The sequence below is a fragment of the Tachypleus tridentatus genome, chromosome 13, assembly GCF_004210375.1.
Source record: "Tachypleus tridentatus isolate NWPU-2018 chromosome 13, ASM421037v1, whole genome shotgun sequence".
Taxonomy (NCBI): domain Eukaryota; kingdom Metazoa; phylum Arthropoda; class Merostomata; order Xiphosura; family Limulidae; genus Tachypleus; species Tachypleus tridentatus.
In genome coordinates this window covers 158,799,216-158,816,331 of record NC_134837.1, presented here as the reverse complement: position 1 = coordinate 158,816,331, position 17,116 = coordinate 158,799,216, and the positions used below count along the sequence as shown (strand labels likewise).

The 17,116-nt window shown below is 31.6% G+C and overlaps 1 protein-coding gene across 1 annotated transcript; it reads left to right on the top strand.

The window, feature by feature from the left end:
- Positions 1-6,140: 6,140 nt before the first annotated feature.
- LOC143240636 (ER lumen protein-retaining receptor 2-like) lies at positions 6,141-15,473 on the top strand. Its single transcript, XM_076483390.1, has 4 exons — positions 6,141-6,325; positions 11,433-11,692; positions 11,999-12,251; positions 13,576-15,473. The coding sequence occupies exons 1-4, from the start codon at positions 6,235-6,237 to the stop codon at positions 13,608-13,610; spliced, it is 639 nt and encodes a 212-aa protein (XP_076339505.1). The 5' UTR covers positions 6,141-6,234; the 3' UTR covers positions 13,611-15,473.
- The last annotated feature ends 1,643 nt before the right edge of the window (positions 15,474-17,116 follow it).

Sequence of the window (17,116 nt, the reverse complement as noted above, 5' to 3'; positions counted from 1 at the left end):
GCTAGAAGTAGTCGTATGTCTATAGGTCTCCGGTAGTATTAGTATTCTTTCAGCTAGAAGTAGTCGTATGTCTATAGATCTCCGGTAGCATTAACATTCTTTTAGCTAGAAGTAGTCGTATGTTTACAGGTCTCCGGTAGCAGCAGCATTCTTTCAACCAGTAGTCGTATGTCTAAAGATCTCCGATAGTATTAGCATGCTGATTGTACTTCGCATAATATGTGTTAGCTTTGGATCTCAGAAATTAGAACTTCCCTTTTTCAAACATTCTGCGTACGGGCCTCATAAAATAAACATATACTTATTTAACATTGTGTGACTTTGCTATCTTGCTTTTTTTTATTTTTGTTTAGCTGTCTTGAGATTAAAAACTTACAAGAAAGTCTCTTCCCACAACAGTGTTTCAGAAGTTTGAAGGCTTATAATGCTAAAAACTGAATTTCGATACCGATGGTGGACACAGCACCGTATAGTTTTCTCCTTAAAAACCACAGCAACAATAAAGGTACGAAAGGTGTTTTTACTAATTTTCTATGGCGTAACGTATTTTCTTTACTATAGATTCTATAGTTTTATTTGAGTCGTCACTGGTACAGTACTTCATTTTCACTTAATCCAGTACCACTTATTTGACGCTTAAAGTTTCTTATAACAACTAACTCTATCAGTAGCTCTAACGTGTTATCTATTTCAGAGTACTTTCATGTACCTAACTCTACAATATATTCTCACTCGGATGCTATTCTGTGGGGCCCAGCATGGCCAGGTGATTAAGGCGCTCGGCTCGTAATCTGAAGGTCGCGAGTTCAAATCCCCGTCACACCAAACATGCTCGCCTTTTCAGCCGTTTTACCGTTATAATATAACGGTATAAGAGTAGCCCAAGAGTTGGCTGTGGGAGGTGATGACAAGCTACCTTCCCTCTAGTGTTACACTGCTAAATTAGGGACGGCTAGCGCAGATATCCCTCGTGTAGCTTTACGCGAAATTCAAACAAACAAGCTATTCTGTGGTATTCTCAGATTCACAGCCTTCTCTTAAAGTGATAGGGTAAAAACAGAATGATAAATAAAAGCTCGCCAGAAAGTGTATATTGTAGAGCAGAAATATAACTTTCTCTGACTTCAATTGATTTAAAGGGACTGGACACACATTGTCATACAGCAAAACAATATTTATTTCAACCACAACAATCAAAATAAAAGATGAGGGAAAGCATGGCCTTTAACGAGAAAATACTGTACTAAGTATATTAAGTCCAATCAATCATGCCAATTTTAAGTCTTAATTTCAATTTTTATCTTTTCTTAATTTGGTTAAGTACGTTAAAAATCTGTGTAAAAATATAAAATCGCATAGCATTATATATGAAATACTGTTTTTTTTAGGATGCGAGTGTTATTGATGGTTATTCTCATTAAAAAAAAACAAGGGATTTTATATGCCTAGGGCTTCAACTGACTTAGTATAAATCAACACAGTCTACTTCTGTACAGTATGTCCAGTATTATAGCAATCTTTCTCTGGAGGAAGTATGTGTATTGTCCTAGTAGACTGATCTAATTCTATGAGTAACTAGAGTTAGAATAAGTTAGTGGCTGCTTTGACCAGGTTTCTATGTTCAGACCAAAATACTCACTGTACATTGAAATTTTGAAAAAAAAGTTATATATATGGGAGATAGAAAACGCATGGTATGCCTACTTACCACAATATAAATATACATTTTTTTTCTTTTATTAATTGAAATTTGTTTATATATGTGTGTGTGTGTGTGTGGATATATTTTCCACAGTGAAAAAAAAGTTTATAAACACACAAAACAAACTGGTTACCTGTTGGGCAAGAAAAAAATAAATATATTCGAGTACAGTTTATCTATGAGAATGGTTGAATGTTCAGGACCAAATTTTAAGAACACTCCACTCCTAAAATGTAGAGTATATTTTTAAACTGTGTTTCTAACAAAAGATGTAACACAGAAATTTTCGTCTAGAGTGTATAGGTGTGTGGTCACAGACAAGTCTGCCTTTTGATATAATCCTGAAAAGTCTTTTTGACAGAAGACATGGTGTAGTCAGTATTATTCAGGGCAATTCTTTTAAGATCTCCAATTATTTTCCTATATCTAACAGTTTGTTTCTTTTATGAAATTTTGAGCTATTTGTGCTAGTTGTTACTGTTTTAAAGTTTTAGACTTGAAGGAAGGCAACTAGTCAATACTATCCACCGCCAACTCTTGAGCTACTCTTGTCAGACTGAATAGTAGCATGTGACAGTCACTCTTATCATACACCCACAGCTGAAGTACAAAGTGTATTTTTGTTCATATAATTCCAAACCATGGTTTCAAAAAATAAATATATCATCTACATAGCAATGACAATAGCCTACAAAAATTGTAGCTTCGTCTTCACGGGTTTTCTTATAACGTAATGTATTTCCTGGCGTCAGAGACGCTAGTTTTTCCCCAAAATAAGTTTAAAATTTTTTACCTGCGTCTTCCAGGCCGAAGGCTATGTTGCTCATAGGCCTAAACCTAAGCCTAGAGGAAGCGTTTCGATACTAGACAGTAATCTAAGCCTCTCTATATGATCCAGAATGAAATGTATAAGTTACTTTGTATCAAATAACAAATAAATAAACAGGAACATGTCACGGTAGATATGATGCTGTAATACCGGTACTCTTTTTAACTCCTCAAGCTTAGAATAACGTTATTACTGATAATATAATAATTAGTGGTAATATAAGGTATACACTTTCAAAGGTAGATATGATAAGCATATAGCTCATAAAAACGAGAAGTGGATAAGATGAGTTATGTATCATAAGTCACTAAACAATCCACCAAACATCTTGGTAAGACTGGTGGAAGTTCTGCGACCTTAATTTTATGTTTATATTTTTTCTCTTTTTTCAAAATTTAGCTAATCAAAATGGAGGTGCGTTTTCGACGCCAGAAAATTCGGTACATTTAAAATTCAATCTTGTAGTATGACAAATGTCTCACCTGTGAAAGTGTTCGTATTGTTGCCATTCAGCTGTAGTTTGATATCATTTTATGTCGCCTAAAAGAAAAAACAAATAAACATCCAAATGAAGGACAAACTTCTATATTTTATGGGAAAAAAAACGAATCATCTTTGGCGCATTTCATCAGATTCACTACATTTTGAAAAACTGATAAAAAATGGACATTTAAAGGGGAGAGGTCTCTTTAATTAAAAATGATATGGTTGTCAGCAATGCTAACACCGTTTCTTTTTAATTCTAGACACATGCTAATCTAATAATGCAAGAAACAAAGATAACAATTATCAGAAAAATACACCGACAGAATACATTTAAACAACGTTGAAATTCTCAGCTTTTGGAAGTTACGAAGTGCATAAAACGTTGGTAGTCTATAGTTAATTGGTTTGAACTACTGTCTAGTTTATTAAAATTATTGATATAACATTTACACTAGTCCTTTGATTTTAGTTTATCATTTTGTTATAAGAGATATTAATGTTTTCAGTATGATTTCCTCAATCCAAACAGCATTTTAATATCTAAGTTTTTGATTATCATTTTGCTAATTTTATATTATTATTTAAATAATTGATTTATTTATTTGTCCTTTGTACTAATACTACTTCTAAATGTATATACATTGGATATAAGGCTAATTTAATACTTAATAAGTCTTAATTACATGCTTAAACCAAAACTGAAGAAGTGTAAGAGTAATGTGACGCGACAGAAATTAACGCTCAAGGTCGATCAAATAGCAATAGGCCTAACACTTTCTACTAAATAAGTATAAAAAATTACTATTCCTATTAGATCTAAAGGATTCTAACCTAACATAGGCTCGTTAGACCTAAATTTAAGCCTCGCGTAACATTTTAATGGTGGATAACGAAAATGTTCTAAAAAATGTTGCATTAACGTCACAACTGTAACACTCAACTATTAGCATTATAACTAATAATATTATGCTTACTATACTTTAGTTAAAAAGCTACTGAAATATGTAATGGAGCCCACTAGAGTAAATAGATACAATATTATTAACAGTTTTTGATACAGTATTTTCCCTCAGTAAACTGAATGAATTTTCGAATTAATAGTGAAAATGCATTTATATTACACTTTTGTAGTATATAATATTAATTTTTATATTGCTTTTCAAGTTTGATTTGGGCCTAAACATTGTGACAAATGATTTAATAATAATAGTAATTTAGTTGTTCATTTGTCGAGCAAATGTTACATTAACTCTTTTAGTATACAACAGTCCTCTGAACATATTATGAAATTGGATAGAATAACTTAAAACAACTTACATTGACTATTCAGCAATTTCAAATCCGTTTGTATTATGCTACCCAACAGCCTAATTTTAAAGATCGTAGTGAAGTTAAACTGAAGCCTGAATGGGATTGTGGTCCAGAACTGTAAGCGTATTAAACACAAGACTTACCCATGTTATAGGTGTGTAATAATGAAGTTTGTTCTTTCAGTCTAACCCGTTTTCATCTCCTTCTTAATGAGTGGCTCATCATTAAACAGTACCCAAAAAGATAATTTAAAACCCTTTTCAAGAATTTCCAAATGATTAAAATAACTATTTTCCGTTTATTTTCATGTATCATTAATAACAGAAACAAATATTCATATATTATATATCAACTTGAGTTATAGATGTTGCAGTTATTTCACCTTACACAGAACAAGTGATTTTTTTTTCATTATTATTTACTTTCAATTTCAGAATACATAAATATGCAAATAAAGTTCTGTTCGTCTGAGAAAATACGGGTACGTTAAAATACAAAATAACATTGAAAATCATATTTTGTTGATTAAACTGGACCATAATAATAGAAGATTTGGGAAGTGAGAGGAAAATGTTACAACAGTAACTAGTCACTTTTTAGTTCGACATATCTTATTTAAGAGATTACCCTCACACCCTATGGTCCCCTCTGGTACAGCAACAAGTCTACGGATTTACAACGCTAAAATCAGGAGTTCGATTCCCCTCGGTGCCTTTGCTGTAAGAAAACACACATTCTGTGTTGCTGTAAGCCCCTTGTTCAGTAACATTGTCATCTTGACTAAATTAATTTCTCATTTCCTTAATATTACCTTCGTAGGTACATTGGAAATATTTCTCAGGACGTTCATTAAACATTTCTCTCTTTATTTAAGTCGATGAGCTACTGGTTGCACGTTAGTGACGTAAGAATATTGTTATAAACTATATTTTGATGTTATAATTTGTTTTTTATGGCCTGGTAGTTAGGGCGCTGGACTCGCAGTTTGCGGATCATAGATTTGAATGTGCAACTTTAAGTTCTCAAAAAAGTGCTATGTAAGTAATTACTGGATGGGTTAACCCCTTTAGCTCAGCTAATAGAATTATGGCGAGTGGTTTCACTCCTACAAGTGGAAAAACGAAAAATTAAAATTTCCATATCTGTGAAATTTTCAACGTAGATAGCATAAGTTAGAAATTACTGAAGGTTTGATAGCTTTTATGCATTTGCATGCAAAGCTGCTGAGAGCCTGCTATCGTCACTAATTGTCTCAACTTTTGAACTGATAGCCTAAAGGAAAGACATACGTCCTTCTTGATGACAAGAAACCCACTTTAAATAAAAATGAAGATGACCTAGGAAATTCGAAACGTTGTTCTCTGCGTTATTAGTAAAAGTGTTAATTCCCATACCAGCCGTTCTGAAAGACATACGATTAACAACACTCTTGGGCTGCTCTTGTGTACTTAATATTTTGTTCTGACCGTCATCCTTATATTGTATCTACGGCTTCAAACTGTGAAATGTGAATTTTCTTCTTCTTCTTTTTATTTATTTATTTTTCATTGTCTTCATCATCTTCTCCTCTCTCTCTCTTTTTCTAGTGTTTCACACAAGTGAAAACGTTTTTAACTTTTCGTATGCACTGGTAATATGACTTTAAGTTTTGTTTATGATGATATATATAATATATCTTTTTATACCTCTATAACTAAAAGTGAAGTTTTTTTTTCATTTTATAATTTAGACTACCTGCGATTTACTATAAACGAAATATTTACATCAACATTTTTGTAAATACTAATAAGGTCCCTTATATATCCTCATAATGCCCTCAGTGGGAGTTGACATGCATTAGCCACGTCAGTTAAGTGAAGAGTTCACTGAGTTGTTGTAGAAAATATTTCATTTAGTCTGTTTCATAATGAATGTTTTTCGTCTTACAGGAGACTTATCTCATCTTTTGGCTATTCTAATATTGTTGGTGAAAATATGGAAAACAAGGTCTTGTGCAGGTACGATGTGTTATAATAGACTATGTTGTCCTTAGTCAAAAATTGTGGTGTTTTAATTAAGCCTAATCGCCGGTTATCGAACTTGAAACGGAGAAATTTAATTTCTTATTTGTTGGGTAGCTTGATGCATAGGTTGAGACTTGGCATGCTTATTATGCGGAAAGGTCAGAACAATAAAGGACATGTGGGTCATATTAACTAAATAACACTTTGAAAGTAAAACGCTCAAAGCTAGTCCTTATCGTCCAAATATTTATTAAGCATCCCAATTCCATTTAAGTTAAATTTTTAACTATTTTGAATTAATTATATCCGCTAGATATGAAGGTAAACCATTTTGTAGATCAACCATCCCGTTAGTGTTAGAAAAATAAAACTTTCTTGGCTGAAGTAAAGATTATTTCTGCAAAAATTTGTATTTGTATCTCAAGTCCTACCATTAAAAGATGATGCATTAGCACTAGCAATTCCCTTAAGGATTAATGGTCTTAAACACCTTAAGTATCTCCAGTTCTTATTTTTCAAGAGAAAATTTTAGAGATTTCAATCTGTTATTGTATGACAACCTTTTTATCCCAGGGGTCATCCTTGTAGTAGTAGCCCTACCCAGAATACTTTCCAAGAATTCAATGTCCTTCTTAAGGTAAAGATACCAAGACTGAACACACTGCTTCAAATTTGGTCCTGAATGGTTTAAGAGACTAGTGAACCAGAACATCAATATCCCTATCTTTCACAGCACTGTTAAAGATACTTCCATCAAATTACACTCGTAATTCTGATTATTATATCCCATGTACTTTACATTTTTTGTAATGAAAAGCCATTTGTCATTTGTTTGTCAAACTTGCCAAGTAATCAGAATCTTTTTAATAAAGAAGTAGTTTCCTCCTTTCAGCCAGCAACATCCATTGTACACAACAATGTGCTAAACCCAAAGTGATGTCAAAGAGCAGAACAACTTGCAACTAGTAAATCAGGGTATTGTAATAAGGAAGGAAGGTTTTACTAATCTGAATTCTTGTTATTTTCATGAAATATACTTGTAGTTGAATGAATATTTTTGCAGTTATCTCTGTCAACATTAGCCTAAAAGTTAAACATGGATGAGTTTAACAATGCATGTAACTGAGTAAACATTCATTCCTGCTGTAGAGAAATGGTGGTGATGTCTGTGAATGAGTTGCATGAGAATGTGTTAATGAAACTGTAATTTGTCTTTAAATTTGGAATTCCAAGATGTTAATTAGCATTGTTGATGAGGTAAGGTGTATATTATATTTTACACAATTTTTTGAAAATTTTGTGGTAAGAGAGATTTGTTTAAATTATGCTTTCACCACATTTATTGTATTTTGTTTTAAAATTTTCAAGTATGCATCATATTCATTTAAAATTTGTCTGCTTAACAGTTTTATGAACTTTATAGAATATAGAGTAGTTAATTTTTAAGGATATATTATTTTACATTTGTCAGTAGTCTGTCACAGTTAGTCAAACAAGTTCCAACTTTTATTTCAAAAATGAATGTAAATCATTTATTCTATTTTAAACTTCATTTGGTAACTGTTTATAGATATATACCTGGTTAGGTTTTGGGATGCATATTTTGTATTAGATATTTGTATAAGCTTACTTTTCATTTAATATTGAATGATATGCCGGTTTCTGCTATGTAAAAATGTCAAAACAAGTTCCTGGCTGTTAAGAAACTTGTCAGCGAGCAGGCATCTCTAATTGTACAAATATTTGTTGTATTATAATTCTCCATAAATATTGACATTATGTTAAAATTGCATGTAAAAAGTTTCATTAATCATCTAAGTTGAATATTAATAAGTATGTCATCTGCTTTTACAAAACTTATTATAGGAGTAATAATGTAAAAGTAACCTGTAAGGTTTGCTTGCTTACAAGCAAATCTTTTACTTTGACATATATATTTAATAGAGCATGTTGCTAGATTTATCAGTAATGTAATGGTAGATAATCATGTAGCAATTCTATTAGTTGTGCTCATGCTGTTAAAGTACTTTTGGGAAAGATGTGTTTGTAAACCAGAGTCAAGTCTATACCATATTAAATACATGCTGCATTGTAGCAGTGTTTATGATATTACTATTATCCATATAGATATTTCTGTAATTCTTCATTTATTGTTATTTTCAAGCCATAAATAAAAGAGTGCACTTTCACACACTTTTATTTCTTAAAATATTTTCCCAGAGAATTATATTCTCATCCATGGAAGTATGTGAATGTGAAGGTACAATTGAAAATAAATAAGTATACCAAACAACAAATGAAAAATGGTTATGGTATTAATACACTAAGTTTGCATGGTTTATTTTTAGGGAACTTCAATCCTACAAGTTGTAAATTGCCTTTAAAAATTTGAGATGATTGCTGAAACTTTCTTCTGCCGTTTACAAACAACCAGTAAGCAAATGTTAAATGTTGTCTGTTCAAATTGGCTGAGCCAGCAAGGATCAGTAGTTAATCAAAGGATAGCTCTCTTTGGTTTGGGTGGTTTCATTGGATACAGAAGCAGATGCTGTTTGAAAACACACAAACAAAACTTTAAACCATTTATAATTCTTTTTAGCCCTTAAATTTGTATAAACAAAGCCATACAGTAAACTTTCTGGTATCACATAATGTGTATGTCTCCTTAAGTTGAACCAACAGGATATTTAAAACAATTTCACAAATTCCACAATTATTAAGCTGTATTATTTTACTTGCAGCACTTGATTTATATCCTTGGTGGATTAACCAATGAATCTTCTGCTCACTTATAAAGCTGTTGCTTAGTGCTGCCATCTATTTGCAAAAAATATTTTAATGTGTCAAAAGTCCTTCACTCCCATGTACCCCTCAATTCACAGAGTTTAACTGATTCTTTGTTGTAAATTATTCTGTGACAAACCTTCAGAAATAGTAGTGCCACATGCCCACTTGACTCTCTCTGTGCTGTTCTACCTAATTGTTACTACTGGTTCTCATGTTCTGACATTTAGTTTTGTGTTCTCTTCAAGTTTTGTTTTTTCCTTAATATAAATTTATTAAGAGAAGTTGCTTATTTATTATGCAATAGTGATATTGTAACTTATTTCAAAGTGGAATTATTTTATATTTCTACCCAGTTATGGAGCTTGGTACTTCATTACAAATATTTCTACTTTTTCTTTATGGTTCTTCATTTTGAAATATGAATTTAAAACTCTAAGTTACCACTTTTTTAGAGGTTGTATCTTGTATCAGCACATTTACACAGGCTTCAGGCAGTGGTTCTTGATTGGGGAACTTCCGCTTTACTCTGTTGGGAAATTGATTGTCCAATGAGCTGACTTTCATCAGATCTCAGCTTAAGTTTGGACCTAAACATTTTAAAATATGGTCTGGTGACTTGAAAGATAAAGCATTATACTGTTAAGTTTTGAATATTTTTACTGTTAGTATAATTTATTACTTGAAATTATTTGGGTTCAGTAACATAGTTAGATTGGTGAATACTCATAGTCATGTTCAGGTTTGAAATTAGAGCTTAGTTTTATCTTTTGTTCTAAAACTTTAGACTTAACATGAGTGTTATTTTAGGATTACTTGTAATTCATCTTAGTGGTATGTCATAAAGTAGGTTAATTACATTTTTTCTTCAAAACACCACATCTCATACATATGCCACTCATGTTTGTTACCTTTCTAGCATCTATAAGTGGCATTGCAGTATGTCTGAAGGTTTACAGTGTTATAAACCAGGCTTTAGTACCTTTGGTGAGCAGAGCACAGTAAGCTCATTGTGTAGCTTTGTGTTAACCATCAAATAGTCAATCTCTCTTTTTTTTTTTTTGAACCCACACACATGGCATACCTAGTTGCACTTGTTGGTTTCAGTGATTTTTTATGCACTAATACTCAATGTTATGAAAAGGATGTTACTGCATTTTGAGCTGGATCCAGCCAGTTTGATTTGAGTGGAATATATATGTATGTTATTTCACTCTTCTCATATGTGCCCCATTCACAGATTGGTGTTGTGATTTCTCACTCAGTTCAGTTGAACTTTAAGTGAAGTTATGATTTGCTCTCCTGGACCCTGCATGGATGTCAGTTCTTGGAGGTTGAGTTTTGGATGCTGTTGATTTGCTGTGTACAATGTGTTGAGCCCTAGCCATTCTATTCAGTTGTTAAGCAGGATGTGGGAACTAAGTTTGAGTGCAAATAGCCCTTGTGTATCTTTGTGTGAAATTCAAAACAAAATTAAGTTTGAAATGTACACCCATATTAAGTTCTATAGGACTTAATTATAATAGTGCCTTTGCATGAAACATTTTGTTAAAATTAATATTTCGGGCATTTTATCTAGAAATTTGTTAAACTTAGTCTTTATTTTAAAGGCTGGTAGCAGACACTGTTGGCTTCTTGCATGTAAGGAATGCATTCAGAGTAGTTTTTGATGAACATACTAAACTTGAGTGTCTGTTTTTTGTTTTTTTTCTGGCTTTTGATATACAGCAGAAAAGTAATTTATCGTCAAGTCATTTAAGTTGGCTTGATTGTTGGAAAATTCTTTTGCTTGTTATGTCAGTAAAGATAATGGTAATAAGATGGTTGTTAAAGCTGTTTATTACATATGTGATATTATTAAACAAAATCAGATCTTGATAAATCTTGCAGGTAATAAAGAATCTGGTCGTGGTGAGATTGATCCAAAATATTAGAGACAAAGTAACTAGTTGGTGTGAGTGGTGTTTGACACTGGAAATGAAATGCATATTTTGTTTTCTTTATAAAAAAAAAAAACAAAACAACTAATGTACCATTTCTCTGTGGAACCATTCTTTACAGATTTCTAAATTCCAATTAAATAAGCTTTTACATTTGCAAACATTTTGTGTAGTAGTTTGATTTGTAATCTTCAGAAGGAAACAGTTGTTTTTTTATCTCGCACAAAGTGTTATGAAATATCAGTGCATGAATATTTGAAGTCTTGTTCAGTAAATAAGTGAAATCAGTAGCCAAAAGACTAGTATTTGAAACCTTGGTTGACATATATATCCATGAAGACTTTAAACTTTGTTTTTTTTCTCTTTTTTTCTTTCAGGTATTTCTGGAAAGAGCCAGATTTTGTTTGCTCTTGTCTACACTACTCGATACCTGGATCTGTTTACAAATTTTATCTCCGTATATAACTCTGCCATGAAAATTTTCTTCATTGCTACATCATTTGCCACCATCTACTTGATGTATGTGAAATTCAAAGCTACGTATGATCGTAACCACGACACTTTCCGCATAGAGTTCCTTCTTATCCCTGTTATCATTTTGGGTCTTGTGGTTAATCATGAATTTACTCCACTTGAGGTATAATGTGTCTTAGTTTGTTTAAACAATTACTTTTTGTAAAGAGTATAATGTTTGTAACTTTGAGTTTATTGAATTGCATATACTTGAAACACATTGATTTACATTGTATATAGCTTGCTGACTTAAGGTCATCTTCTTTAAAAATATCATATTCTTTGGAACTGTTGTAAAAGCTAAAGGTAACAATGCATAATGTCTGTATACGTGGCAATAATGTGTACTTAAATTTGTTCTTGTTTCAAAAGTAGTTTCTATGAATTTTTGAGTCTTCCCAACAAAAATAATCAGACTTGTTTCACATAGGTCCTGTGGACAATTTCCATTTACCTTGAATCTGTTGCTATTCTGCCTCAGTTGTTCATGGTTTCGAAAACAGGAGAAGCAGAAACAATCACTTCACATTATTTATTTTGTCTTGGTTCTTACCGTGCACTCTACATTCTTAATTGGGTCTATAGATACTATTTTGAAGGATTCTATGATCTTATTGCTATAGTGGCCGGAGTTGTCCAGACTGTTCTATACTGTGACTTCTTTTATTTATATATTACAAGAGGTGAGTGTTTACCTTGTAGATGAAAATGGATCAAGATGCATATCAATAATGTACCATTCTTGTTACTCCTAACTGTAATACTGTTTGTTTTTTGTTGTTGTTTTGCTAAGTGTTTTGGTTATCTAATTGTTATACAAAAAGGGAAACTTTAAATGATATAGTTTCAAACAATAATGATAAAAGTGAATGTTCAGAATAAATTATTTTAATTTTAAGAAGGTTCAGCATATTGCTTTGAACAGGTTTTTTATTAAAAAATATGATGCATTTTTCTAACATTAAAGATACATTCGTTAATTATTAATTTTGGATTCATGAAGTAATTGCTCCTTTAATTTTAAAATTGGGTAGTTCTGTGTGATTGTTGAGATAATACTGAGGAACAGCACAGTAACGGATAATTTCTAACTGTTACTTTATATGGTTTAACCATTGTAGGTTATGAATTTTGCAACTGCTTATATATTGAAGCTGTTAAATAGAAATATTTGTCTTGGACTAGGAGTAGATACATCATTAGTATGATATTAGTTAAACAGAGATGTTTAATGTAACAGATGTAAATTTGGGGTCTTCTTGAACCTAATGAAATTCTACCATATTCCACTAATATTCTATAAGAAAGATATGAGATGATAAAGGATGGAAACTTCATCAAAGACTTCCTTGATGAGAAGGAAATAAAATGCAAGGTCAGCTAAAACAAACAGAAAAGGAAGGAAAGGCAAGCAGGCGTTTCATTATGAAATCTGTACTTGCTTGAAGGTCAACATTCATGCAAAAAAAAAACCCAACAAAACCATAAGCATTATCATTTATTTGCATTTATTTTGATAAAGGAAAAAGCAGAAAAACAAGGAAATAAAGGTGGTTTGGAAAAAGGTGCAACTTTCTGTAAAAAGGTAGTTGAAGTTGCAATTTTCAAACAATCGTAAAAGTTTGAGTATTTATTCCTCAAAAAATTAAATCACCCTTGAATGTATTTTTGTTTTATTTTAGTACTAAATGCCCTAATTCAGTGTTCAAATTCCACAGAAATTTGCAATATATGTTGTGAAATTTTGCCGACGTGAGATATGCATCACATTAAAAGAAAATTTAATGGAAATTAATATACCATTCATGATCCATTCAAAATAACTTTAAATTTATTGTTTTCTAAACTGACAAAACATGTATACATAAATGTATAGAAATCTTTTACATTTGCAAATTGCTTTAGCATTTGTTTTACCCACAAACATTTGGAAGATTGTATGGTATACAACTTTTAGTTTATTATCAGACCAATTCAGCATCAATTGTGTTCCTTTATCTTTTTCAGTAATAAAAGGAAAAGCATTGAAGTTACCAGCTTAGATTTTTTACCAGTAGGATGTGTCTATCCTGATCGTGGCTCTTGTTGGATTCCTTTACAAGCAGAACTTTATTCGTTCTAAACAGTTTCTGTGGATACTTCTGTGTGCTTTCAAAGTGTTGAATTTCTGCAGGACAGACAAATTATCTGAACATTTATTTTCATTGCACTTGAAACTTCTTTTCATTTATTAATGTTATCTTATTTTCTCAGGTTTGTTCAGTCCCACATTTTATAACAGTGACTTAAGAAAAACTAAATGCAACATGTGCATAATTTTAAGCAAAATACTGCACAAGCAGTGTTTTTTTATGAAACTGTAATATGGCAAGCAAGAAAAAAGTAACATACATTATCTGTACAAGTGTTTAATGTCATTGTATTTTGTAATGCCATGCAACTTTTTAAATACAGACTGGATATGACTTGTTTATTTTTATTCCATTTCATTGATTAGAGTTGTTCAAATCAGAAGTTTGTATTGTTCTAGAAGAACATTAGGTAGAGTATATGTAATAGGTTTGAGAATGTTAATGGACCAATGCCTAGTCAATGGAAAGGAGACAAAATTTCAGCTTTTATGTTGAGGTGCAATTCAAGTTTGAAAGTATGTCATACTGTAAAAGCCAAAATATCATTCTCTTTTTGTTTAACAGGTAGATGCAGTCCATTAAAGTTCTCAAAAGTATGTACAGCTTGGTAATTTGAAAACTGATTTTCACAATTATTGTTAGTTGTTTTTGCTGCAAACATTTCTTTTGTTCATCTTGTCTAAAAAACTACTGTACAAGTTTTTTCTTGGTTTTGCTACAGCTGTGTTTTGTTTGTAATTTCCAGTTACTCAGAATGTGATAGAAATTAGAGTTGGTACTTTAAAATGCTAGAAAGATGAAATCTTTTAACTGCAAATAGTTCTTAATTAATTAATTACAAAAAAATATTGAATACGTTTATCCATTTAGTAAAACAAATATTTTCCAGAAATCAATGAATAAAAAAGGTATAAAAAAGTTGTGTGAATTGTTTAGCTTTAATGTCTTTTGAGAAAAGTACTTTTCTTAATACAATGTAGTACTTTGTTTTTCATCACTTGTTGTGACTTTCAGACATTTGTTTTGGACCCTGGAAATTTGAAAGACAAATTGAGTTTTTAGATTTTATTTCTTCAAAACACAGTTACATATTTTCAGGTGCTTCTTAGGACAACCATTTTCTTCTGACTTTTCCTAAATTTTTTATTCCATTATTTAAAGATAGAAATTGATTGGTTTGTTGTAAAAAAATTAAGGTTTTCATTATAAGAACTTGAAATGAGAATACATCTTGTTTTGGTATTTGGATTGGGGTTAACCCTACATTTCAAAAGTTTCCATCAGGAAAGTACAGGTATAAAGTTTCATGTTTTGTTTTAATATTATCAGAATCATTTTACAAATAAATAGAGGTTTTCTTTAATATTTTTTGGTGACTAATGTGTAGAGAGGGACATTGAAATGCCAAACGCATTGTACTTTATGAACATGGTCTGGTTGTATATCCCTCAAGAGTTAGTTTATCCAAGTATATTTATCATGGTCCATTTTTAAGGGTACTTAACTTTGCATACCAAAAATGGAAATCTGGAAATGAAACCTTTGTGTTTGGAAACCAACCTTCCAAGGGTGGAGAACTATTAAGTTTATGGAGAAAGTTTCTACCCCTGTCCTATAGAATGTTTCTCTAAATACGTACTGATGATTGTGTGAGTTATAGAAACACTATAATATGTATCTATATACACACAAGTTCAGCAACCCTTAAAGTCAGTTGATTTACCAAATTTTGGAACATGTTAAAATGATTAAATAAATAATTCTTTGTTGATGTATACTATATTTTCTAATAATTTATTACACAAAAAAACCTAATTTTATGGAAATACCAAAGTCATTTAAAATAGCTAAATCGAGTAAATCTTTTAGCTGAACTAAAGGTTTCTACACTTTAGTTTCAAACAGGAACTTTGAATATTTTTTGTGTAGCTTCCTGAATTATATGTAGGTTTTATTAGATATTTGACTGGGCTAATATTCATTTCTGTATTATTCATAGTACTACCTATTGCAAAGAATAATTTGCAGTAATATAATCACTAACTTTTGTTACAAAACTGCTGCTTCACATTTCAAGTCCCTGCAACTGTTGGTACCAAAGTTAATTTTTCTTAACTATAAAGCACACTTGTTTCTAACTTTAAATGTTTTTTGTTTTTTTACAATGTTAAATCCAAAAGTATATTGGATGTGGATTTTTAAACTAATGCAAACAGTAATATTGAGAGTAGAATTAAATAGTGTATCTTGCTCACTGCTTAATGTATTTTGATAGTGAGAGAAAAAAAAAGAAATGTGAAGCTTTAAACTTGTTATTTTTTTATTGTAAATACCTGAATAATTTAATTTTATCTAGTTAACAAAGAAACTAAGAGTATTTATTAATTATTGGTATTTGTACAAGTAGCTCCGTAGTTGCTGTATCCCTAACACTTAGTATGTTTTTCCTATGTTAGAAATGTAACAATGGAAGCTTATTACAGAGTCATTGCTATAAATTTAAAAACCTTGATTTTGAGGGCAAAGAACATTGGCAGAATAAGCTCAAATTATATATATTTTTAATGTGATCATTTGTTCTATTAATGGCAAACTTCTTTTGTAAAAACAAAGTTATTCACAACTAACAATAGCGTATTGAAGGTTTGCACTTTGCAGCCACCCAAGTTCTACAGCAGTATTTACAATAATAGAAACTGAGGTTTCTATACCCATGGTGGATAGAGCACAGATAGCTCATTGTGTAGCTTTACACTTAGTTGCAAACAAGATCATAACTTTTGTACCACTTTCCAAAAAATTATGACACTTACTTAAACTATATAGTTTAATTATGTTGCTTAAAATGCTTTGTGGAATGAAAGAAAAATATTAGTTAACTAAATTTATTAGTTTGTTTTTGAATTTCACGCAAAGCTCCTCAAGGGCTATATGCACTAGGTGTCCTTAATTAAGCAGTGTAAGACAAGAGCAGTGGTTCTTAACCTTTTTCAGTGTTTGCACCCCTTTCAAATCAGTAATCATTTCTCGCACCCCCTGGAAACTTAAATATAAAAAAAGCTAAAAATATAAAGCATACTCTTATGTAAAAATATAGATTTGCTTTAATTATTCATGGGCATCCTCGCACCCCTTGGGAATCATCTTCGCACCCCCTAGGGGTGCGGGTACCCCTGGTTAAGAACCCCTGGACTAGAGGGAAGGCAGCTAGTCATCACCACCCACTGCTAACTCTTGAGCTACTCTTTTACCAACGAATAGTGGGATTGACCGTCACATAACGCCCCCACGGCTGAAAGGGCGAGCATGTTTGGTGCGACCGGGATTCGAACCCGCGAACCTCGGATTACGAGTCGAATGCCTTAACCCACCTGGCCATGCCGTGCCGTTTTCTCTAGCATTTAAGCTGATTTGCT

What these genes read in the sequence shown, in the direction of transcription:
- LOC143240636 (XM_076483390.1), top strand. Translation starts at nt 6,235, where the DNA reads ATGAATGTTTTTCGTCTTACAGGAGACTTATCTCATCTTTTGGCTATT. An exon ending in ATGAATTTACTCCACTTGAG is followed by an intron (nt 11,693 to 11,998) that starts GTATAATGTGTC and finishes TGTTTCACATAG; the next exon opens with GTCCTGTGGACAATTTCCAT. An exon ending in TTATTTATATATTACAAGAG is followed by an intron (nt 12,252 to 13,575) that starts GTGAGTGTTTAC and finishes TATCTTTTTCAG; the next exon opens with TAATAAAAGGAAAAGCATTG.